The following is a 26,406-nucleotide window of genomic DNA, read 5'->3' on the forward strand; positions in this document are numbered from 1 at the left end:
ATTGCAGAACCATTACTTGAAACAATTGACCATATTGGGCCATACAATGTCATCCAAGTCATCACTGATAATGCTCCTAATTGTAAGGCAGCGGGAGCAATTATTGAGGATAAATACCCCAGCATATTTTGGTCTGGGTGTTTGGTTCACACAATGAACCATGCATGATATTATTAAGAACAAAAACCAACAATACAAATGGATTGGTGATTTGTACAAGAGAGGCAAAGAAATGATAAAATTTATTACAAATCATAGCAATACCCATGGCCTTTTCTGCAGTCGCTCAATATTGAAGTTGTTGAAGATTGCGAAGACTAGATTTGGTAGCTATTACCTCACCTTCAGGCACCTTTTGAAGGTAAGAGAGTCATTGGCCAGCATGGTATCAAGTCCACACTGGTAGGTATTAAAGGAAAGGGCTACAAATGCAGCTGACAAGTAAGGTTTTGAACAGGTGGAGGAGACCGCTCTTGATGGTCAGTTTTGGGCACGTGTGAGGCAAGTATTCGAATTCACCAAGCCCATTTATCACATGATTCAGTTTGCAGATACGGATAAACCAGTGACTGGGGAGGTGTATGAGCAGATGGATACCATGTTGGGGCAAAGAAAAGATATTGTTCAGAAAGATGATCCCAACTTGTATACACTGATTCACGATTGTGTGTGTACACAATGGGATAAACTTAATGTTCCACTACATGCCTTGGCGTATATTCTTATACCAAAATACTACTCTGCATCTTGGTTGGGCCAACCTACACCAGGGGGTAGGGTTAGGGTCAAACCCCATATAGATGAAGAGGTATCTACAACATATTTGCAAGCATTAGACAAGTTGATACCTGACATGGAGGAATGTGCTAGTCTGCGTCTTGAATTAGGCAGATACTTCAGTTGCATTGGATTGTTTGGTTCCTTCCATGCAATGGAAGATAGAGACAGATTTTATGCTCTCACATGGTGGGAAGCATATGGTAGCTAGGGACGTTTTCCAAAATTGGCAAAAACAATTCTCTCACAGGTTGTAAATACTTCTTCTGCAAAGAGGTGTTGGAGCACCTACAGCTTCATACATAATGTGAGAAAAAACAGACTCAATGAAAACCGGGCAGAAAGCTTGGTTTATGTGCACTACAACTTGAGGTTGTTGAGTCATTACTATGATCGGGCTTATGAGGATCCAACATATAAAATTTGGGACAACCACCCAGAGGATGATAATTTGGAGGATGGCACTATACATCTTGAAGAACTGGAAGCAGAACTTATGAGAGAGGAAGATGAAGCAACAACCATGCCACCCCCACCATCTAGTAGCAGTGCTTGAGTTCTGCGTCTTGTTCCTGTGTTGTCACCGCCTCCATGTACATCCTCACATGGAGGGAATATGCCTTCTGGTTCTAGTTGTGGGTCTGTGAAGGAGGAGACTCCTAGAAGACCACCACGACCTGCTCAAAAATTAGACATTATTCATGGTGGCAAGACGAAGATGTAGATGATAGATTTACTTGTCTTTTCTAGCTTCTAGTAGTTTTTATAAATGTTGACTCTTTCATATTTACTATGATATTTTTGTAAACAATATATAACAATTTAAGTTTGAAGTTTGAAGTTGGCAATTATAACTCATTGGTAATGAATTATGAATATGATGCTTCATGAAAGTTGTTTCATTTCATGTTAGATATTATTTGTTGTAATGGTTAAACTTAGCTTACAAGTACAACTTTGGTGATCAATGATGATAAATGTTATATATTGAATTTTCAATTCTGAAAGCTTGAAGTTGAAACTTTAAGATTGATGAATCATGATTCATGAGGCTCAATATGTTGTATGTTACTAACTTGTGGACGTGGTTGATGAAGATTATAACTTCTAGATGACTGTTGTTATATGGTTCAATCTATGTTTTTTTTATGTTTTTTATATCTAATTCATCATTTTACGTGTTTTTGTTGACATATATGTATCAAAATATAAAAAAAATAATATATATATAAACGCTCCGGGATTCGCTCCCAACCCGGGAGCTTCTAAAAATGTTGCTCCTGCTCCCCGCTTTCGCTCCTGCTCCCAAGTAACACTGGGCTGTAGCGATGATGCTTTGCTGAAATCTCTTGTTCATCTTCTTAGATGCAGACTTGTTCTTCCACTCTTTCCGTCGAATACATACCAGAGTTCTTTTAGATGATTCTACCATGGTATATTGGCTTCTGTACTCTATCCTGTAGATGATGTGCTAGGAGATGGTACTTTATGATTTGCCTTGATTTCAACTAGGTCTTCTTCATTTTGCCACATTATGCCTTGCATTGCCACATCATAACCACCATCCCTTCCACATCATCATGCCTTGTTGAGGGATCTCTAATGCCCTTGGGCATTTGGAGAAACTGAGACATGGGTTGTGTTCTTCTTCTTTTGTAGATCACCTTTGACATAATGTATGCAAAAAACTATCCAACGCAGCCCTTGCTTTTCCACCTAGAAACCTGTTGTACATGTTGACCAACTTTAACTACCTGTAACTTCATCATGTCTTCACTATGTGACATGGTGCCTTCTCATTAAACTAAGCATTTTGGAACCAAGTTGGCTTTTTGACTGCTAGGACCACTTGCATTAGCAAATGTGAAATGTTAATTTTGTGAGATTGGCATGTTAAGAACTGTCCACATACAGAATTGACGAGTCATAATTATGTGGTAAGACATATGCACACCTTGATGTGTGCTGCACTGCCTATGCACCAATGATCAATCCTACATAAACATGCTCCTCTACAACCATGAGCCCTTTCAAGATCGATCAAGAATATCTTGATCTTATGCAAGACAAACAGACCAAGGACCTAGTGCAAAAGGACAGGCCATGGCTGAACATATCAAGGTCTAGAGCACCTAATACAATGACTCACATGGTTGTTACAAGGCTTTTGACTTGTGACCTTGAGCTCACAATGGTGTTAAATGCATTGTGAAAAAATGTGTACCCTTGCTGACATGAGGGGTAACTCCTACCATTGTTTGATCGTGAAGCAAAGTAATCATCTCTTTTTCTACTAGATGGAAAAATACATGCCTGATGTTTTTCTCTATGTCCATCAAACAAGCATAAAGGCATTAGGACCTCCAAACTTTTCAATGTATACATGCGTATTCTCAGCCTAGATTTCAGTGAAAAAAATGCTAGATATAGGTGTAACACTAGGCTTTTGCGAGTTGGTTAGAGATAAGTGATGAAATCTGACATCCTTGCCTTTCAAGAAAAATCCATACGATGGTTGAAAACTTGAACTGCACTTTATTTTACAATCTAAAGGTAGTTATGTATAGCAAATGTTTACATATGTACAAGGTTTCGAAAGACATTATATATATATATATATATATACACACACACACACATAATTTTATGGTCAAAATCTTTAATTGCAAGTCAAATTTGGTGTGTCCCAAAACTAACTATCCTTTTTTGACCACAAAAAGACATTAATATGGCTTTCAACTTCGACCATCATACTAAGGAGTAGGAGGGGGTGAGGGTTACCTGCACAGTGGATGATAGTTGAAGCTCCATAAGAGAGCCAATCAAAAGCACTTTGAGTAGTAGAACTGCTTGTACGTCGTTGATATTCAGTCAAGCGAGTTCTAATCATTTCCTTTGCAGCTGCAAGAGAAGAATAACCATACGATTTAATCTGTTGATAAAAATGGCCATTCTCATATCCTAGACTTGTCTCGATACCATCCAGGGTTCCATGAATTGTTTGGCCAAGTTCCACAATCTTTTTCATTTTGGTATTAGCTCCAAGAATGTGGACCCTGTGACATTTTTTCAAACCAATATTAAAAAGCATTTATATCTTTGCCAACTGTACAGAAAACAAGACAATATGAAGAATATTAAAACTTCCCATTCAAGAGAATCACTGAAATACGCTACTTAGAGGGAAATGCTTTATGTTAGAAATCCACCATGCCATAAAGAAATCAAGCATGCATTGAAAAACCAGATGTGTTTAAAATAGAGATCTATACTTTTGTAAGGATTAAATATTATAGACAGACTTGCTGCTTGTGGTATTCTGCATTTTGCATAACAAGATATACAGTGAACTTAAATCAGAAGCAACTATGAAAATCACTCCCCTTCTTTACCTAATAAGTGGGATAGGGTATAATCATATACATTTCTTTGAAGAGAGTAATACATTTGGAAATCTCTGCGCTACTCAATTGGATTACTGGTAGAAGAAGAAATATCAAGAGGGAGACAAAAATAGATGTATAGAACGTTTGCAACTATTTAATCATTTCTTAAGGAAGGGACAGATAACAAATTTCAATAAGTCAATAGTGATTGTTATGGCCCTAGACAAGAATCCAATGCAAGAAAACAGGTATATTAACATTGATTGTCTACAAAATGACAACTATATTTATCAATGGATTGTGCTATAATGTAAACAATAGGGATACCGTAAGGTTACAGCAGCCATACAATGCATTAAAGGAACTACTTAGGCATCTATTTCAATTGTCATCTAAATTAGAATTATAGTGCTGAGACAAGAATCATTCATGGTTGGAAAGCTTATTATGGTCCTGAATACAAATGTAGAAACTAGAGATCAAAATATTGCTAGAAAATAGGCAACATCAGGAAAAGTTGTGATGACAATTTGTAAACAAAAAATCACCAATGAAAAAAAAATTCACGATATTTATGGAAAATAATGTCCTAACCTTGGGAAATTGCAAGGTCATGGAAAAGTGGCATCCCATAAAGCGACCATCGATATTAGGAGTGACAAACAATCATTCTCATTGTTTATTATAATTAACCATCAAAGATTTTCTCGGAGTCAGGATTGATTTTTATGTATGGTTTTCATATTCCTAGGTATTTCTTAAAATTCTACCCTCTAAGTAGATCTTTTTCCAATATTTATGCGAAGGGCTTGCAATGTGCATATTGTTTGCCTCTTATTATCATTTTTTGACAGGGTACAAAATGTTTTATTGGCTCTGTTGTAATCAAATTAGTATTTCACCATGGAGTGAGAAATGTTTGATCCATGATGGTGTTTTGGATCTGTTGACCATTGAAGTATACTTGAAGACTTGAAGACTCCATGCCCAAGGATATGTCAGAAGGTTTTTGTACCTACAGAGTTCAGATATCATCAGAGCTTTTAAGCTCTTTCTTCTTCTTCTTCTCTATTGTACTCAGACTTCGCAAGCCTTGCGGGGATGTTGTAAAGTGATACTAGCATGATGAAAATAGAGTCATGTAATAGGCCTAGTTAGCTTAGAACTTTGGCATCAAGTGAGTTCACTCTGGGGAGTTTTTTTTTTTACTTGGTTAATTATTTGTGTTTTTCAGGGCGTAACAATTAATCGAGTTTTTTCTCCCAGCTATAACACCAAAGTTGGAGTGCAGCTTGATGGCAAGGCCTTGACCGAGTCCTAGTGTCTAGAGTCAATGTATATTACCATGTTAGATCGCTCGTAAAATTTCGCGGAATTTGATTAGGTCTAGGAGTCAATTTTTAAATTTTTAAAATTTCCCACAGAAGGGAATTGTATGGGGTATGAGTGCACAAAATTACACCTTTCCTCCTCAACTTTCTACTAAGACACACTTTGAGGGGTAAAAAATAAGTTATAGACCCTCAAAACTGACATTTCCTAAATCTAGGGGAAAATGTGGCAATAAATTAGCCAACAAATAAATAAATGAGAGAAAATAAATATCCACACATGAAAAAATGATGTGAAAATGAGGTGGAAATGTATCAAAATGTCAAAGTCAAGTTAACAAGTGATGTGGACTCCACCTAAGCCAAGAATCAAGGAAATTGATTTTCTTGAGGAGGGACAACGAGCTCAAGAGACAAATCCCACAAAAATAGGAAGAGAGCTCAAGTTCCAAGGCCAATTTGGGAGTTTGGTTGAGTTTGCATGAGATGAAGTGGAGAACTGATCCCCTACCACAACACTCCACTACACACATGTCCCTCTTCTCCCACTTCGACTCCCTCATCAAGGATTGCATGGAGCTCATGGAGAATTCAAGCTGCCTTGTGGAAGATTCGATTTGCATGAGGAGGTGCCTTGGGATTGTCACCATTCTACCTTGGGATCATCTCCCATTTTCTTATTTATATGAGTCTTTGGCTCTCATTATGTACAATTGATACGAGCTCTTGTGCTTGCGGAACCTTTGCTCTTTTATATTCTTAATGCAATAAAGATTTTGGAGTTACATTTGAGGTGTTGTTCTTCTTGAGCATGGTAATATCTTGATCATTGTTTCAATTCTTCTACTTATGTTGTTATGTTATTATTTCCATTATGCTTCTAGAGTTATGTTGATGTAGAGATAGCTTACATTGGCATGAGGTTTAGAGATTTGCTCTAGATAGAGAACGCTTTAGTTGATTTTTCTATAGATCTCGAAAATTATCTTATCATTGCATGTTGCTAAACCCATATGGATCTAATAAGTTAGTGCGAAGTTCTGTAGAAGACAAATTTTGGATCACACTTCAAGCGTGAGGGGAAGTTATAGAAGTAACCACCCTGTTGTCGCGCGGATTGACACGACAACCCTTAGACCGGGGGCTGTCACCTTGATCCCTGGTCCCTCCGTTTAAGCCTGTCTCCCGTGGCTAAGGGGGGTAGACCTTGTGAGATGATGAAGGCCAACTGCCAAACAGTTGGTTTGGGAGACACGAAATGCTGAAATGATTTTATTAAGTTGGTGAACCAGTGCCTTATGAAATTGATGTTTAAACGATTACTTGCTAGACGATGTAAGAATATAAACCATGAACAGCAATCATTTATCATCAAATAACTAGAACTGTGCTTACATATCCAGTAAAACCACAAAGTCTCTGCAATGACCAAATCTCAATAACGATATCCAGCAACTAAGAAAATACTAACGCAATTATAAATCACAAATCGTTAACCAGATACCATATTAAGATAATCATTCATGTACAGATAAAACATTCATTCCGCATTTATAAATTTGAATCTCAACATGATAATTTCCTGGAAATAACTGGATCTTGGCAAAAAAGAAAATTTTCCCAATTTTTTTTTTTTTTAAATAAAACTAAAGATTAATTGAAAATTAAACTAAAACAAATTAAAACCCTAAAAAGAAAAATGAAATTTAAACCACGTATGAAAAATTCTAAATTAAAATGAAACCCCTTTTTTCTTTTTCTTTTTTTGAATTTATATATAAACAAAATCAAAGAAAAACTAATTAAAACAAAACAAAACTAAAAATCTAACTAAAACTACGCTTGACCCTTTTTTAATTTAAAAAAATATCTAAATGAAATAAAAACTAAACTAAAATATATTAAATCAAAAAATTTAAAATCTAAACAAAGCCTAAGAATTAACTATGCAAATATATACATATTATAAACCTGAATCTAAAATCTAAAATAAACCAAAAAATTGAAACGCATATAAGAAACAATTCAATCCTAAAAATATTAATACCCTAACTAAAACGCAGAAATGGTAAGTCTAACAATTAAGAAAATATTATACCTAAAGAAAAGTGTCGTCAAATGAAAACAACACTACCTACGCATACACGAGAACGTCTTTAAAAAAAAAAACGCGCTGGTAAGATGTGATCAGGGATATACGCAGGCTTATGGATCGAGACCCTCACCTGGACGATTCGATATCAGAAGGCGGAAAATGCAATGGCAGAAATTTCACACTTCTCTTGCTGATTGCAGGGTTTCGACAGCAGCAAAGGGACACGGCTTTCTTACCTGCGCTGGCCTTCAAATCGATTTAGACGTGCTGACAAGCTATGGCGATGACCGAGCCTGTGGCGATGACCGAGTCTGGCCACCGAAGATTAAACGTGCTGCAATGTTGAAGCCGCTACTTGCTCTCGTGAAAGGAGACTGGGCACGGTCTTGTTTGGTAACTAAAGGAAATTCGGCGGCGATTGCAGGCCCACGAAAGTTTTACAGTGGCAGAAACGTAGCCCTTCACCCGGACGTGTTGATAGCAGACGGCGGTGGCATTGCAAACTGATTTTTGAACGCAGGCGTGAATGCGTATTTCACCTCACGCTATATTGTTTAGAAACTCTGCTATCTACGTGTAGATTTACGAATTTGCTGACGTTCTGATATTTTCCAGCCACGCCTGATCTCTACCCACGTCACATATATGCTTGCAGGTCCACAGAAGCTTCGTTAACAAAAAAGAGAAGGGATAAGACTGCGTAGGTGACTGCGTGGGCGAGAAGATTGACGGCAGTCCTGCAATTGCAAAAAAAGACAAAACTCTATACCTGCAAACACAAAAGAAAACAAAACCCTAATAAAAATTGCATAAAGCAAAAATTTAAAACCCTAGAACAGCTAATTTAATTTACAGATTTGGCCCCTTAACAGCCAGATTCAACAATAAGCACAGAAATATTTTAAAGAATAAAACTTTTAGTTTTTCACTGTGAAGAACTTCAGAAAATCTCTCATGCAAATTAGAAAAATAAACTGAATGATAGACCCAGGATCAAATCCAACTGGGCTCAGCAAAAAATGCTTGCGGGAGTTGGCTGGTTCAGCCGAGAACTTCCCCTAACGCCCGTTAATTCTTCTTCAGTAAGGGTTTTCTGCACAGCTCAAGACAACCATCAGTAAAGAGGGCAAAAATGCTGCTAGATCTCAAAAAGTAATGGAGATACCTGCCATTACTTCAGAAACCCTAACAACACTCAAACCCTAGCAAGTGAACAAGATACCTGTGCTCACAATACTCTACAATAAGCTATTATTAATGGCTGAAAATAAAATATGCAGAAAATTAAACAATCTCACAGCATTTCAAGAGAGTAACACCAGCAAGATATGGACCCCAAAGTCTTCTTTTATTAACCAGAAACAGATTTACAAGAGAGCTTCTTCAGTACCAGACTCACAGATCTTATTGATCTGAAATGACCCCTAGCACCCTATATAAAGGAAATGATCCCAACGGCTAGTTTGAGTGATCCATGTTGAAATGATCTCGACCGTTGATGAGGATCAAGACATCTCTTGATCTCATCCGTCGATTTATTAAAAAATAATATTTTGCTTGCATTCACTTAAAATATTATTATTTTATTATTTAGGGTTTTTGCTTTATTTTATAATTTATTTTATTATTTTATTATTTTTATTTATTTTCTCAATGGATCATCGAACTAAGCCTGCGGAAACATCACCTAGGACCTAGGACTTAGGACTCATGAGGGGATTTAAAACATTTTTCAACCCTCAAGACACATTACATCATGACTTTATAATTTACATCTTAAGGGGACAAACCCACTTAACATAGACCCTTATAAACCACCCAGTTCTGCGACACAACTATAATCTAGCAGATTAACACACTAGGATTCTCCTAAAATTCTAATGGCAAAATCCATCCCGGCTTTGGGGTCAGGTTGAAGGAAAACTCTGCCGATCATGGATCGGTGAGACGAAAAACCTTCCGGGACGTAGATTACCACTAGAAAGTTAGGTCCACCTAGGCAATTTACATACACGACTCATATCTGCTAGGATTATTTACAATTCATACATGCAGATTGGGTTTACAATCAAAATGATCAAGCTGCTGATGACTGCAGGCTGGCACGGACACGTCGATCAAGTGCTACCCCTTTTTGCAAAGAAAAGGGGGGGGTACTGCATGGGTAGTTGACCGGTAGTGGTCAAAATCTGGCTCTACTTGGAGACACGTTGCTGCTTGCAGGAATGTGAGAATCCAGAATCTGCATCAATACAACACCAAAATAAGTAGCGTCCATCCAAAAAATCATCATATACATTAAGCACAGGAAAGATAAAAGCTCTTCATTTATTAACTAATCTAGAAAAACAAATCTAATCCTAAAATAGAAAAAAAAAATGCGGAAAAAACAAGGAGTAGGGTTAGAAATACGATACAAAGGATGCCCCATGGCATCAGATGTGTTCAATAGTGTATACTGAGCATTTGCCTGCTTTCAGGCAAATCTGTCGGCTGCTTGTCGGATGTGCCATGTCCAATTCTGCATAAGGTAGGACTTTTTCCTATCCGAAAATCAAGCTGCTCGCGGCCGTCTGATGCATCAAATCTTCGTCTCATTCTCTTTCTCTTGCGCCTTTTCTTTCTGGCAGGTTGAATTACTGATGACATGGAACTTTCTGTTTCAAAACTATCAGATGAAGTATGTAAGATATGCGTGCTATGTCTTTTTTTATCTTGCATCTGATCTTTGTCGTTTTTAAGTCTATTTGGATCACCTTCAATCAACCATCTTTCAATTGAACTAATGACCTCCTCATAATAAGATGGAGCTTTTTGTAGCAAATGAGAAGGCTCCTGATCATCTGACCATTGTTGAAATTTCTGAACTTGTATTTTAATGGCATCCACATGACTAGAGTGTTCATCCCTTATAGCACGGATTTGCCTGGCATGATGTTCTTCCATGTCTTTTATTACTTTATTGTTCTTTTCCTTCATGTTCATCAAGCAATGCTGCATGGAATTTATTTCTTCTTTACGATTCGCTTGCATGTCAGCCAACTGATTATTATGATTGAACGTCATGATAGTTATTTCTTCATCCATAGCTAATAACTTGTTTTGCATAGAATTAATTTCCCTATCATCATCAGCTTTCATGGTCGCCATATTTTCTTCTAAGCCTGACATTTTGCTGTGCATGAATCTAATTTCTGTTTCATGATTAGTCTTCATGGCCTCAATTTCTTTAGTATGCTGATTTTGCATGATTTCCATCTCCCTATTACGTTTTTCCAGGTGGGTGCATAAAGTTTTGACATCATTAACGTAATTAGCTTGATTGCTTTCCATATTTTTTACCAGCATCATTAGGTCTCGTATAATTTGCTTTTGTTCTTCTCTTTCATTATCATTTGTCCCTGCTTTTTCACTATCATGGTCTTGATCTGCAATAGTACTGGTGGATGACACATTCTGATCTTGAAATCTTTCTTCAACAGCTGGTCCTTTTATAAGATTACTTTCTTTCTTTTGCACAATTTTAGGGGCAGAAGGCAAGCTGTTTGGATAACCATATCTATCTTTAAAAGCATTGATAATGTCTTCTAAAGAAGTGAAAGAATCCTTAGGAAAATTGTTAAACCAATTCAAAGCATCATCTTCTAAAGAAAGGACAAATAGACGCATTTTGATATCTTCATGATTAAACTGAGGGGGTCTACAATATATGATCATTATGCGAGTAAACAAGCCTAGATGCCTTCTAACAGCGATTGAATCACCACCCGAGAAAATTGGTAATTTAGGAATGGCCTCTTCGGGAAAATCATGGAGACGTTCAGTAAAACGACATGGCTTAAATGAATAATCCATGATGAATGATAAGGGATTAAAAGGATGATAGAACTAGATATCTGCTCAAGAAAATCAATAGATGAAAACAATGGAGTCGCCACTTGAACAATGAATCTGATTCTAAGATCCAAAAAGGAATCACAAGCAGATACGAGGAAGGCTTCTTGTCTGGGAAAAATGAGAAAATGGAGTCGCCACCCAAACAAGAAACACACCGAATAGATACTGATGATGTGATGAAAAATAAGGCAATGAAAGATCCAAATGATAACCCCACAGGTCGAATCTGCCAGCTCAAATGAGAGATGAATAAGAATGATGAGATTATGAATGTCGTTGAAATGCCAGGGACAGAAAAACTCTGTCCCCGACAACGACGCCAAAAATGTTGTCGCGCGGATTGACACGACAACCCTCAGACCGGGGGCTGTCACCTTGATCCCCGGTCCCTCCGTTTAAGCCTGTCTCCCGCGGCTAAGGGGGGTAGACCCTGTGAGATGATGAAGGCCAACTGCCAAACAGTTGGTTTGGGAGACACGAAATGCTGAAATGATTTTATTAAGTTGGTGAACCAGTGCCTTATGAAATTGATGTTTAAACGATTACTTGCTAGACGATGTAAGAATATAAACCATGAACAACAATCATTTATCATCAAATAACTAGAACTGTGCTTACATATCCAGTAAACCCACAAAGTCTCTGCAATGACCAAATCTCAATAACGATATCCAACAAATAAGAAAATACTAACGCAATTATAAATCACAAATCGTTAACCAGATACCATATTAAGATAATCATTCATGTACAGATAAAACATTCATTCCGCATTTATAAATTTGAATCTCAGCATGATAATTTCCTGGAAATAACTGGATCTTGGCAAAAAAGAAAATTTTCCCAGATTTTTTTTTTTTTTTATTTTTAATTTTATTTTTTTTTTAATTTTTTTTTTTTTAAATAAAACTAAAGATTAATTGAAAATTAAACTAAAACAAATTAAAACCCTAAAAAGAAAAATGAAATTTAAACCACGTATGAAAAATTCTAAATTAAAATGAAACCCCTTTTTTCTTTTTTCTTTTTTGAATTTATATATAAACAAAATCAAAGAAAAACTAATTAAAACAAAACAAAACTAAAAATCTAACTAAAACTACGCTTGACCCTTTTTTAATTTAAAAAAAAATCTAAATGAAATAAAAACTAAACTAAAATATATTAAATCAAAAAATTTAAAATCTAAACAAAGCCTAAGAATTAACTATGCAAATATATACATATTATAAACCTGAATCTAAAATCTAAAATAAACCAAAAAATTGAAACGCATATAAGAAACAATTCAATCCTAAAAATATTAATACCCTAACTAAAACGCAGAAATGGTAAGTCTAACAATTAAGAAAATATTATACCTAAAGAAAAGTGCCGTCAAATGAAAACAACACTACCTACGCATACACGAGAACGTCTTTAAAAAAAACGCGCTGGTAATATGTGATCAGGGATATATGCAGGCATATGGATCGAGACCCTCACCTGGACGATTCGATATCAGAAGGCGGAAAATGCAATGGCAGAAATTTCACACTTCTCTTGCTGATTGCAGGGTTTCGACAGCAGCAAAGGGACACGGCTTTCTTACCTGCGCTGGCCTTCAAATCGATTTAGACGTGCTGACAAGCTGTGGCGATGACCGAGCTTGTGGCGATGACCGAGTCTGGCCACCGAAGATTAAACGTGCTGCAACGCTGAAGCCGCTGCTTGCTCTCGTGAAAGGAGACTGGGCACGGTCTTGTTTGGTAACTAAAGGAAATTTGGCGGCGATTGCAGGCCCACGAAAGTTTTACAGTGGCAGAAACGTAGCCCTTCACCCGGACGTGTTGATAGCAGACGACGGTGGCATTGCAAACTGATTTTTGAACGCAGGCGTGAATGCGTATTTCACCTCACGCTATATTGTTTAGAAACTCTGCTATGTGCATGTAGATTTACGAATTTGCTGACGTCCTGATATTTTCCAGCCACGCCTGATCTCTACCCACGTCACATATATGCTTGCAGGTCCACAGAAGCTTCGTTAACACAAAAGAGAAGGGATAAGATTGCGTAGGTGACTGCGTGGGCGAGAAGATTGACGGCAGTCCTGCAATTGTAAAAAAGACAAAACCCTATACCTGCAAACACAAAAGAAAACAAAACCCTAATAAAAACTGTATAAAGCAAAAATTTAAAACCCTAGAACAGCTAATTTAATTTACAGATTTGGCCCCTTAACAGCCAGATTCAACAATAAGCACAGAAATGTTTTAAAGAATAAAAATTTTAGTTTTTCACTGTGAAGAACTTCAGAAAATCTCTCATGCAAATTAGAAAAATAAACTGAATGATAGACCCAGGATCAAATCCAACTGGGCTCAGCAAAAAATGCTTGCGGGAGTTGGCTGGTTCAGCCGAGAACTTCCCCTAACGCCCGTTAATTCTTCTTCAGTAAGGGTTTTCTGCACAGCTCAAGACAACCATCAGTAAAGAGGGCAAAAAATGCTGCTAGATCTCAAAAAGTAATGGAGATACCTGCCATTACTTCAGAAACCCTAACAACACTCAAACCCTAGCAAGTGAACAAGATACCTGTGCTCACAATACTCTACAATAAGGTATTATTAATGGCTGAAAATAAAATATGCAGAAAATTAAACAATCTCACAGCATTTCAAGAGAGTAACACCAGCAAGATATGGACCCCAAAGTCTTCTTTTATTAACCAGAAACAGATTTACAAGAGAGCTTCTTCAGTACCAGACTGACAGATCTTATTGATCTGAAATGACCCCTAGCACCCTATATAAAGGAAATGATCCCAACGGCTAGTTTGAGTGATCCATGTTGAAATGATCTCGACTGTTGATGAGGATCAAGACATCTCTTGATCTCATCCGTCGATTTATTAAAAAATAATATTTTGCTTGCATTCACTTAAAATATTATTATTATTTTATTATTTAGGGTTTTTGCTTTATTTTATAATTTTTTATTTTTTTTATTATTTTTAATTTTTAAATTTTTATTTATTTTATTATTTTTATTTATTTTCTCAATGGATCATCGAACTAAGCCTTCGGAAACATCACAGAGGACCTAGGACTTAGGACTCATGAGGGGATTTAAAACATTTTTCAACCCTCGAGACACATTACATCATGACTTTATAATTTACATCTTAAGGGGACAAACCCACTTAACATAGACCCTCATAAACCACCCAGTTCTGCGACACAACTATAATCTAGCAGATTAACACACTAGGATTCTCCTAAAATTCTAATGGCAAAATCCATCCCGGCTTTGGGGTCAGGTTGAAGGAAAACTTTGCCGATCATGGATCGGTGAGACGAAAAACCTTCCGAGACGTAGATTACCACTAGAAAGTTAGGTCCACCTAGGCAATTTACATACACGACTCATATCTGCTAGGATTATTTACAATTTATACATGCAGACTGGGTTTACAATCAAAATGATCAAGCTGCTGATGACTGCAGGCTGGCACGGACACGTCGATCAAGTGCTGCCCCTGTTTGCAAGGAAAAGGGGGGGGTACTGCATGGGTAGTTGACCGGTAGTGGTCAACACACCTCACTCTTGAAAATGCTCATGGAATTTCCCGCATTTGTATAGTCTCGAACTCTTATCATTCTAATTATTTTTACAGGGGTACTAGCCTTGTGCTTCACATCGACTTTATTTTGCTATTAAGAGCATGATGACAACTAGACAAGGAAGAGAGGTCTATTCGCTTGCCTTAGTCTAGCCTCTTCTACATTATTTGTAGATTATCATTTCCTCTCTCTCATGTTTTTTTCCACTAATTTTGGACTTGCTTTGCACCCTATTTTGAGCAGATTTGCTAACCTTATTTTGTGGCGGGCTTGAGGGAGCAACTACTTGAAACTACTAACATTTTTCTTGCAGGACCTTCAATGTGAAGTTGGCAACCTTTTTGCAGGGCCGAGGTGTTGGAAACTGTAATTAGGTTCGATCTTCATAATGTCTTATGTAATCATGATTTTATGTATTTGATGTAAAGAGAAAAAGAAAATTTATTATTATTATTATTATAGCATGGGTTTCATGCTCAAGCTTAATTTATTTACAGTTCAAGCACCCATTGAGTGCTTCTGCGGCTTTGCCATAAAGTCTAGGAGTCAAAGAGTCATTGTAATATGTAAAGACCCTATTGGGCATCATGTATCAAGTCAAAGAAATTTATTTGTGTCATAAAGACCCTCCAAGATCAAGTCGACCTAGCCATCAACAAGTCGGCCTCATGATGACAATTCGGCTCCAAGGAAAGCATATATATAAGAGGTACTCGACCTCATTTGTGACACATCTAACAAGTTCGACAAAGACCAGAACAAGACCTAAAAGACAAGCGAAGAAGAGGAGAAACAAAGGAAGGAAGAGTGAAACATTTAAAAACTGTTTTTGGGCCACCTTCATCTCACACATGCGAGTAAACTAGGGTATCTTTTGCAATAGTAAGACTGAAATTGCAGTCACTATAGAAGGCTGAAGTTTGGGGTTTAATATGGCACTGTGTTAGAATGGTCCAAAAGACATGGATCAAGCCAGATCTAATCTTAGCCGTTGATTAGGGATTTAATCTAGGTCGTTGATATGTCAACAAGAAAGGTATAAGAGGAGGCTCGAGGGTCACTTGGAGAGTACACCAAAGTGATTAGTCATTCTATTCTCTAGAGCGGGGTTTGCTAAGAGAGATAGAATTAGTGATTGGGAGATGCAGCCGAGGGGAATTTGAGTACAAAGAGACAGTGAGGCAGAGATAGTGTCGGGAGAGTAGTGCAGTAGTCGGGGAGAGTGACGCAGAGCCAGCCAGGGCTCACGCAGGGCCGCGCAGAGGCAGCCGGGAGCTGTGCAGAGCCTCAGAGAGGCCAACTTTGCTGACGTAGAGGGTTGATGTACGGCCTCCTAAGGCTGATGCAGGGCCAGCGCTGGGCAGAGAGGGGTTGACGCAGTCCAGAGAGAGGCTGACGCTAGGGTTTCTGGGGCAGATTTGTGTTGAGTAGGTGCCGGAAGGATTATCCGGGGTTTTAGCTAGGAGATTTGTTAGAAACTAGTATGTATTACTGCCAAGGAAATTCTCTATTGGGTAGGCCAGTTTTGGCACCCAGATTGTACTCTGATATTGCTTAATAAGAAAACCCTCAGATAGCTGCACTGGCTTTGCCACATTGGGTTTTTTCGAGGAAATTGGTCCAAAAATAATGGTGTCATATGGTGTGATTGTTTCTGTTTCCTTTAGTTGCCGATCTGTAATATGTTGAGCATGCACTAGTGTTTATTTTCAGTATTTACATTGTAAATAACTTGTTAAGTAGAATAACAAGTAGGTAGGAATAAATCAGATAAAGTGCACGGAGGGTTTCTAACTGGTAGACTTAGAAACTTCAACATGGTATCAGAGGGTGATTTTAGATCACAAGAGGACATCAGTCGAGTGGAGCAATAGCAACAGAAAATAGCTGCCCCGAGGTGACAAAATTTGTTTCTAGCAGAGCAGCAACAAGGGTGACGCAGTCCCTACGTCATCAAGGTTGAGCTGAGAAGAGGCAGCACAAAAGCTAAGGAAGGCAAAAGGAGCCTCATGCAGAGCCACACAATAGCTGGGAAGGCTGACGCAATTGGCTGAGGAGGCCGGGTCGTTGGTGCCGGGATAGCGCAGAGCCTAGGAGCTCTCACCTTTAGGTTGCTGGAGTTTAGAAAGCTGTGGGAATATTGCAGAGTGGATCTGGTGAGGTACTGTAGTCAAAACAATGCCTAACAAAGCAAGGCCAGAGGAGCTGCTACCGAGGGTTTCTAGCCAAGGAACCCGGATCAGTGGTGTAGTTGCACAAGACGATTAGAGTAAGGGGCATCTCGACAGCGGCAGAAGGATTTCCAGGAGGGAAATCAGGACTCAGAAGGAGTCCAGAAGAGAACTTCCAGATGGGAAGTAGAGACTCAGAGGAGTCGAACAGAGAACTTCCAGGAGGGAAGTAGAGGAGCACCCTGGCACTACACGGAGTAAGAAACTAGGATAGACTAGACGGAGCGTCGAACTTCATAGTCTGGAAGGCCAAAATCTTATCCGTACTTGACAGAAATCATGTCAAGAACTTCGCCTTGAAGGTAATAGCTATCCCAGTCGACCCCAATGATAATGACAAGTACGAGGAGGCAATGGCAAGGGCCAAGAGCATCATCCTTGATGGGGTCAAGGATCATGTAGTACCGCACATAGTCGAGAAAGAAACGACATTTGAGATGTGGGAGGCTCTCAAGAAGTTGTACTAGCATACTTCTGTGCAGAGAAGAATGCTGCTTGAAAATCAGTTGAGGTCGTATCAGATGAAGAAGGGAGAACCGATTGACACCTTCCTCGGAGGACTGAATGAGATCCGAGATCAGTTGACTGCTATAGAGGCGACACCGGATGAGGAGCTGATGGTGAGGACAACCCTGAATGCTATTTCAGAAGACTAGGGGGTATTTGTCCAAAGTATACTGGGCAGAGGGACTCTCCCACCTTGGGACGAGATGTGGGCAGCTCTTCGCCAGGAAGAGATCCTTTGACAGTGGAAGATGGGTAGCAACAGCAAGGGGATCAAAGTCAAGCAGGAGGAGGAAGATGTGGCCTTAGCATCTGAGGGAAAGCAGGAAAAGTGGAAGAAGAAAGATCTCTCCAAGATCAAGTGCTTCCATTGTGGGGAGTTGGGTCATTATGCGACCTAGTGTCCAAGGAAGAAGAGTAAGGGAGAGTCTTCCGAGACTAAGGCAGCGCCAGCACGGGCAGAGAAGAAAATTTTGACAGACGATCATTGTGCCATGAGTGCACACGCACCACTTGAGCGAAAGTGGGGAGACATCGAGCTGTAGTCAGGCAGACTACAAGCGATGAGGGGCAGGATTCTCGAGGTACCCAGCCTCTTGGATTAGACCTTGTTACGGGAGCTTCGAAGAGGAGTAGCAAGATTGGCTGATGTGGGTAGAGACTGATGTGGATGAAGCGGCAGAGAGAGCTATAGTGCAGGAGTCCTGAGACAGTGCGAGGCTAGCAGGTTGCAACAGTGCAAGAGGCACGGGAGTGTTGCACCAATGTAGGATGGCACAGAGAGGTGTGCAATGGTGCGAGATGCAGGGAGTTGTTGCAGCAATGCAGAGGTCAGAGAGGGAGCACTTGTCAGTGGTAGAGGGAGCTTCAGCATCAGTGGGTGTCTCTAGCCCAACAGGGAGGTCAGATTGGGAGATCAGTTACTTACTTCTCAGTAACTGAGTTGCAGTACAGCAGTGGACAGCACGATGCAACATGATGAGAGGAGGTGCAGTGCGGATGTAGTGTTGGGAGAAAGGACCAGCAGTAGCACGAACGCAGAGGGAGCTGTCGTACAAATGCAGCAGTGGCAGTGGCAGAACCATGGGCAACAGTACAGGATGCAGCAGTGCAGAGGATGTTGGGCAGGAAGGCCTAGCATTAGCATAGGTACCGATGCTGGATGATCAGAGTAATACTTAGTGAGGAGTATTGCTAGAGCACAGTCCTCGCTAAGAGGGAGTGTTGATTTGGGGTAGCATCGGATGTGCTCTAGCCACGAAATTTGGTGGAGAGGTTGGGGCACATGAGATCTCCAATACCCAGAAAGGGTTTGGGCAGATTCTAAACAGTTCAGGAGATATTAAAATAATTAATATTTTTAATGGAGTCCCTAAGTCTAAACTTAGGGAAAATAAAATATTAATGTGTATTAATATGAAACTGTGTTAGAATGGTCCAAAAGACATGGATCAAGCCAGATCTAATCTTAGCCATTGAAAAGGTATTTAATCTCAGTCGTTGATATGTCAACAGGAAAGGTATAAGAGGAGGCTTGAGGGTCACTTGGAGAGTACACCAGAGTGATCAATCATTCTATTCTCTAGAGCGGGGTTTGCTAAGAGAGATAGAATTAGTGATCGGGAGATGCAGCTGAGGGGCATTTGAGTACAGAGAGACAGAGAGGCAGAGATAGTGCCGAGAAATCAGCGCAATAGCAGGGGAGAGTGACGCAGAGCCAGCCAGGGCTCACACAAGGCCATGCAGAGGCAGCTGGGAGCTGCGCAGAGCCTCAGAGAGGCCAGCGTTGTTGACGGAGAGGACTAGAGGGCTGACATAGGGCCTCCTAAGGCTGACGCAAACCCATCCGGGGTGACACAGGGCCAGTGCTAGGCAGAGAGGGGCTGACGCAGTTCTCGGTTGCCTCTGCGTGAGCCCTGGCTGGCTCCGGGTCACCCTCCCCGGCTACTGCGCTGCTCTCCCGACACTATCTCTACCTCTCTGTCTCTCTGTACTCAAATGCCCCTCAGCTACATCTTCCGATCACTAATTCTATCTCTCTTAGCAAACCCTGTTCTAGAGAATAGAATCACTGATCACTCTGGTGTACTCTCCAAATAGCCCTCAAGCCTCCTCTTATAGCTTTCCTGTTGACATATCAACGGCCAAGATTAAATCCCTAATCAACGACTAAGATTAGATCTGGCTTAATCCATGTCTTTTGGACCATTCTAACACAGTTTCATATTTATACACGTTAATATTTTATTTTCCCTAAGTTTAGACTTAAGGACTCCATTAAAAATATTAATTATTTTAATATCTCCAGAACTGTTTAGAATTTTCCCAAACCCTTTCTGGGTATTGGAGATCTCATGTGCCCCAACCTCTCCACCAAATTTCATGGCTAGAGCACATTCGATGCTACCCCAAATCAACACTAACAAGCTCGACAAAGACAAGAAGAAGACCTAAAATACAAGCGAAGAAGAGGAGAAACAAAGGAAGGAAGAGTGAAGCATTTAAAAATTGTTTTTGGGCCACCTTCATCTCACATGTGCAAGTAAACTAGGGTATCTTTTGCACCAGTAAGATCGAAATTGCAGTCACTATAGAAGGCTGAAGTTTGGGGTTAAAAGGATCAATTTGATAGCCGAGTTACTAAGGAAGAAGCAACTCCCCAAGCGAAGGAAGAAAGAGTGATTTCTCACCATCTTTTCTCGCAAGTGCGAAGCTAGGGTTTCTGCAGTGGAGGCTGAAAATCACAAACCTTAAGCAGTTATCTGAAATCTGAAGCAGAGGCCAAAATTTGAAAGTTTGGAGCTGTTGACTTGGGTTGACTTTGTGAAGGACAAACTCATCAAAAGAAGTTGACTTGGTCTTGGAGGGGTCTTTGTTAAGGGTCTTAAGTCTTGGAATCCGTCATTTGAAGATTCTATAAGAAGAGAATAATTCTTGTCGGTTTTCCTCTCAAGAGGAGAGGTTTTGGCCCTGACTAGCAACCTATATTTTGTGTCCTCTTGTCTCATTGATCTTCATAGTTTGGTAGTTGTTTGATGATAAGAACACAATAATAATCAAGTGAAAGAAGAAGCTAATTGCAAGTACATCAAATTAAGTAAAAGAACATCACAAGTAGTTATCAAAGTAAGAGAAATCACCCTAATCTAGCTGTCCTTGACTTCTCAACATGGTATCAGAGCTAAGGTGATAAGAAGAAGCAACAACTTGAAGATCACTCCATTAAAGAAGGATACATAAGGGCCAAACATAGTAAGAGCATCAAGGAAATCAAGTCATCATGGAGAGATAAAGAACCTCAAGGAAGACTAGTTTACACATCATCTTGAAGGAAGGAACACTTGAAAGAAGACCTCAAGGGCTATTGAGAAATCGATAAGGCTACACTTAGGATGATTTCTCTTATACTTGATAATTGCTTGAGATGTATTTTTACTTTTTCTTGATTTTTAGCTTCTTCTCTTATTATTATGTTGTTCTTATCATCAAAAAACTACTAAAAACATGAAGATTAATAGTACACAAGAACACGAGATGTAGGCTACAAGCCAGGAAAAACATCTCCACTTGAGAGGAAAACCCAAAAATCTCTTATCTTCTTATGGATTCTTCAAATGACGAATTCCAAGACCTCTAGGCCAAGGCCAATATCCTTCCAAGAACAAGCCAGACCTTCTTGATGATGTGCTTCTTCTATCCAAGTCAAACCTAGTCAAATCTCTTCCAACTGCACAATTTCGTCTCCCAGCTACAAAATTTCGGCCTCCACTGCAGGTCTGGAATTTTCGGCCCCTGCAATAGTTGTTGCATCCACACACGTGAGCAAATTTAGGGCTTCCAAGGCTTCCTTGTTCCTTCGCTTGGGTTGTTTCTCCTTTTAGGGCTTGTGGGTGACCTAAAAGTACTTTCTTCAGCCTTCTTTCTACAACTTCGACAACTTCGACCTTGCAGCTACAAAACCCTAGCCTTATCATTGCACGTGAGAGAGAGAGAGAGAGTGAAATAACCCAAAACATTCGTCCTTCGTCCTTCTATCCTTGTTCACTTGCCTTTCTTCTGCCTCTTATTCGCTTAGATGATTAGAAGTGGGTGAGTGTCCATAGGAGGTCGAGTTCCCTCCTATATATAGGCTTCCAAGGAGGACGACATACCCTCATGAGGTTGACTTCTTAGCTGCCAAGCCGACTTGGTCTTGGAGGGGTATTTTGACACTTAAAATACGAAAGTAATTCTTTTGACATGTTACAATATGCCCAATGGGGTCTTCTTCATATGACAATGACTCTATTTGCTTCTGGACTCTATGACAAACTCTAGAAGCACTCAATGGGTGCTCGACCTATATAAAAAGACCTTGAGTATGAAACCCATGCTACAAAAAATAACAATAATATTTTTTCTTTATTTTTACAATATACAAGAATCAAGAGTACATTTCATATATATGAAGACCGAACCTAGTTACATATTTCAACACTCCCTCTTAACTAGGGATTTATTCATAATGGTACATGGAAATTCACAAACTGAAGAGATCTCATTACAAGAGTCGGATTGGTAAGCCATCTTATGATGCAGGAGCATGAGGCTTCAAGGCAAAAGGCTTCGAACTTATTCCAAAAATACAAAAAAAGTTTACAAGCAAAGGAGTGGGTTCCTTTAGCTGTCAATTTACAAAGCTTTCTAGTTAGGATTTAAACTAGAATATAAGATTTGGATTATCATGTAATAAATTCAAGTAGTTAGATATAGTGGAGATCCTCAAGGAGAATCTTATGCAGATTAGATAGGATTAGTTAATTCGATCCTTTGATTTAGGATCTGGTTGTTAAATGAACCAGTACTTATGTAAGTTCTGGATCATTGTAAAAGGATTTTCACTGATTCGACTTGTTGGCCATATAAGATTTACTTACAGGAATTATATCTCTGTGTATTTTAGTGTATATTTGGTCAATCCCGGAGGTGTTGCATCCCTCTGTAATATCACTATGTATTCTTTTTGAATTTCCAGTTTGGCTTAAAACTCAGAGTTCTATTGTTCGGTGTGATCACATTTTAATCTTTCTTTACCGTGTATGAGCGACTACCGGGTTAGAAGTGCATGAATTCTTGATCTAGGACTAAAGTCTCGCACTCATTCTCCACCGTTGATTCCATTTTCAACGTAATGTGTCACAGTCAACAGCGGGGGTTTGGCCTGTTATTAAACCTTGTGTTAATCGAAGTCCCGCGAGCCGTAGATCTAAAAACCTCTGTCATCAGGCATTGATCTCAAGTCCGGAACTAAACTTTTATAAAGTAAGGTTTATAAACCTATCGGCTCCATGAGGCGGTAACATCGCACAGATCTTTGTGCGATATCATAGTGATCGTCGGATCACTGATGAATGTTGACCGTCGGATGGATCTCACATCGCATCGGTTATAAGTGAAGGGACCCTGGCCTGGCGGAGTTGCAAAATGCGACATGCGATACAAGCACGCCGATAAATATTGCATCGCAACGTTAACAAATAAAGGAACCCTGCCCAGTGAGCTTGTGATTGCGATATGCGATGGTTAGAGGGTTTGTAAGGCATTTGGCGGTTGTAGCTAAATTAGTGGTTCTACTAATTTAGAAGAATATCTAACTCTAGAGGTAAATGATCTAGACTCCGAGGTAAATCCAAGAAGAAATTCCGCCAGAATTAGAAGAGATAGTTTCAGGTTTTGAACGATTGTCACTTACGCCTGCACCCCGGCCACCATTTGTGGTATCAGAGCAGCTTAAAGACACTGAACAAGATCTCAAGGATCAAAGAAAGAAATCTAACATGGCTTTCAAAGTTGGAAGAGGACGTGGTAGAAGAGGAAGACCAGTTGCAAATGTTGAAGTGATGGAAGCTATGCAACAGATGCAAGCTAGATTAGAAGCAATGGAAACAGGGAGAGATGCAGATGCTGGAGATGTCAGTGAGCCTGAAGCTGAAGCTGCAGAAGAGGAGGAACCTGTAGAAGTTACTCCTGAGATGAGATTCTTTAAGTCAGTGTTGAGATCCACATCTAGACCCAGAACTGAGGTTTCAATTTATGCAAGAGGATTAAATCCTGAGGAGCTGATAGATTGGATTAATGACATGGAGAAATTCTTCGATTATGAAGAAACAGAGGATGAAAAGAAGGTGAAGTTTGTTGTCACAAAGTTGAAAGGACATGCAGCACTTTGGTGGGATGGAGTGCAGGCAGAAAGGAAGAGAATTGGTAAACAACCAATTAAAAATTGGAACAGAATGGTGGCAAAGTTGAGGAGTAAGTTTTTGCCAAGTAATTATCAACAGACCTTATTTAGACAGATGCAGAATCTTAGACAAAGGTCTTTGACAGTGAAAGAATACATAGAGGAGTTCTACAAGGTGAGCATAAGAGCTAGACAAATTCAAGATACAGATGAGAAGGTGGCAAGATATGTGAATGGTCTTAGAATGGACATTCAAGATGAGATAAGTGTACTGTCTCCTAAAACAGTAGAAGAGGCTTATCAGATGGTTCTGAAAGCTGAAGAAAAACTCATGAGGAAACAGTCTGCCAGAAATAGAGGTACTTTCCGAGGAAGGGGAAGTCAAGGTGGTAGAGGAAGGTCTACAACACCTATAGATGGAGCTAGCAGCAGCTCAAGTCAGCACACACCCACAGGAGGTGATGCAAGTGGCAAAGGGAGTTTTTCCAGAGGGAGAGGAGGCAGAGGCAGAGGAAGAGAAGTTAGATGCTACAGATGTAACAAGCTGGGACACAGAGCCTATGAGTGCCCAGAAAACGCAGGAATACCTCAGAGAAATGCAATTGTTGCTCAGACTAAAGAGGAAGCAACAACAATGACAGAAGAAGAAAATATACCAAAGAGAGGAGAATCTTTGGTAGTTAACAAAGTATTGTTAAAGCCAGCAAAGGAAGTTGTTGAACCAGCACAAAGGAAGGCTTTGTTCAGGACTGTGTGCAAGGTTCAAGGAAAATGCTGTCAGATGATAATTGATAGTGGCAGCACTGATAATTTGGTCTCTACAGAAGTGGTAGAGAAGTTGAAATTGAAGACAAAGAAACATCCAACACCTTATAAGGTGTCATGGCTACAAAAGGGACATCAGTTGTTAGTAAATGAACAATGTGAAGTGGAGTTGCAGCTGGGCAAGTATAAAGATAAAATTTTGTGTGATGTGATGCCTATGGATGTATGTCACATATTGCTTGGAAGACCTTGGCAATATGACAGAGGAGCTATACATGACAGAAAAAGAAACACATACAAATTTGGTAAAGATGGTGTCAATCATACATCACTACCTATGGAAGAAGAGGCTGCATCAAGAAAGTCTGATCCGAAAACTATTGCTAAGTGGAAAAGAATACTTGCAGCAGATTGAAGAGAATGAGGTGAATTTTGCATTGATTTGCAAGCCAAAGGTAATAATTACTTCCACTAAAGTTCTTGATTTACCAATTGAAATACAAGAGACGCTGGACAACTATTGTGATATTATTGTAGATGATTTGCCTAATGAGTTACAACCCATTAGAAAAGTCAGTCATCACATAGATTTGATTCCAGGAGCAAATCTACCTAATAAAGCAGCTTACAGGATGACTCCCACAGAGAATTAAGAGATCAGGAAACAAGTTCAGGGACTGTTAGACAAGGCACTGATTAGAGAGAGTTTGAGTCCTTGCGCAGTGCCAACAGTGTTGAACCCAAAGAAGGATGGAGACTGGAGAATGTGCACTGACTCAAGAGCAATCAATAAGATAACAATCATGTACAGATTTCCTTTACCTAGAATCGAAGATTTGATGGATTGTTTGAGTGGAGCTAGATATTTTACAAAGCTAGATTTAAAAAGTGGTTATCATCAAATAAGGATTAGAGAAGGGGATGAATGGAAAACTGCTTTTAAAACAAATGAAGGATTGTATGAATGGAGGGTAATGCCTTTTGGGTTGTCAAATGCACCTAGTACGTTCATGAGACTTATGAATGAAGTTTTGAAGGAATTTATTCGTAAATTTGTAATAGTATATCTGGACGATATATTAGTTTACAGCAGGTCTAAGGAGGAACACATGAGACATCTGAATTATGTCTTACAAAGGTTGCAGCAAGAGAAGTTACTGCTAAATTTAAAGAAGTGTTCATTCATGAAGGAAGAATTGGTGTATTTGGGTTTTGTTGTTTCTGCTGATGGATTAAAGATGGATCCAGAGAAGATCAAGGCAATCGTAGAGTGGCCTTCGCCAAAAAGTGTTTTTGAGGTAAGAAGTTTTCATGGTCTTGCTAGTTTTTATAGAAAATTCATAAGGAACTTTAGTAAGATCAATGCTTCTATTATCGACACTATAAAGAAAGATAAACAACCATTTAAATGGACTGCTGAAGCAGAAAGGAACTTTCAGCCATTGAAAAGGAAGATCACTAAAGACCTATTTTGGTTTTGCAACCTTTCCAAGTGAAATTTGATGCCAGTGGAGAAGCCATTGGAGGTTTTTCAAGCCAGGAGAGCAGACCTGTAGCTTATTTCAGTGAGAAACTGAATGAATCAAAGAAGAAAT

General features: G+C 39.3%; 1 protein-coding gene across 4 annotated transcripts in view; it reads right to left on the reverse strand.

Moving 5' to 3' along the window:
• Nucleotides 1-26,406, reverse strand: part of LOC149147337 (uncharacterized) — a 432,707-nt gene that overhangs the window by 116,618 nt on the left and 289,683 nt on the right. For all 4 annotated transcript variants that reach the window (XM_089440437.1, XM_089440439.1, XM_089440436.1 and 1 more), the window contains one exon: nt 3,559-3,833. In XM_089440437.1, the coding sequence (XP_089296563.1) occupies nt 3,559-3,833 (275 nt within the window). The remainder of the gene's footprint in view (nt 1-3,558; nt 3,834-26,406) is intronic.

Source organism: Pinus tabuliformis, chromosome 9 (assembly GCF_031772625.1).
Source record: "Pinus tabuliformis cultivar Carrire ecotype Pingquan chromosome 9, CPIR1, whole genome shotgun sequence".
Lineage (NCBI taxonomy): Eukaryota > Viridiplantae > Streptophyta > Pinopsida > Pinales > Pinaceae > Pinus > Pinus tabuliformis.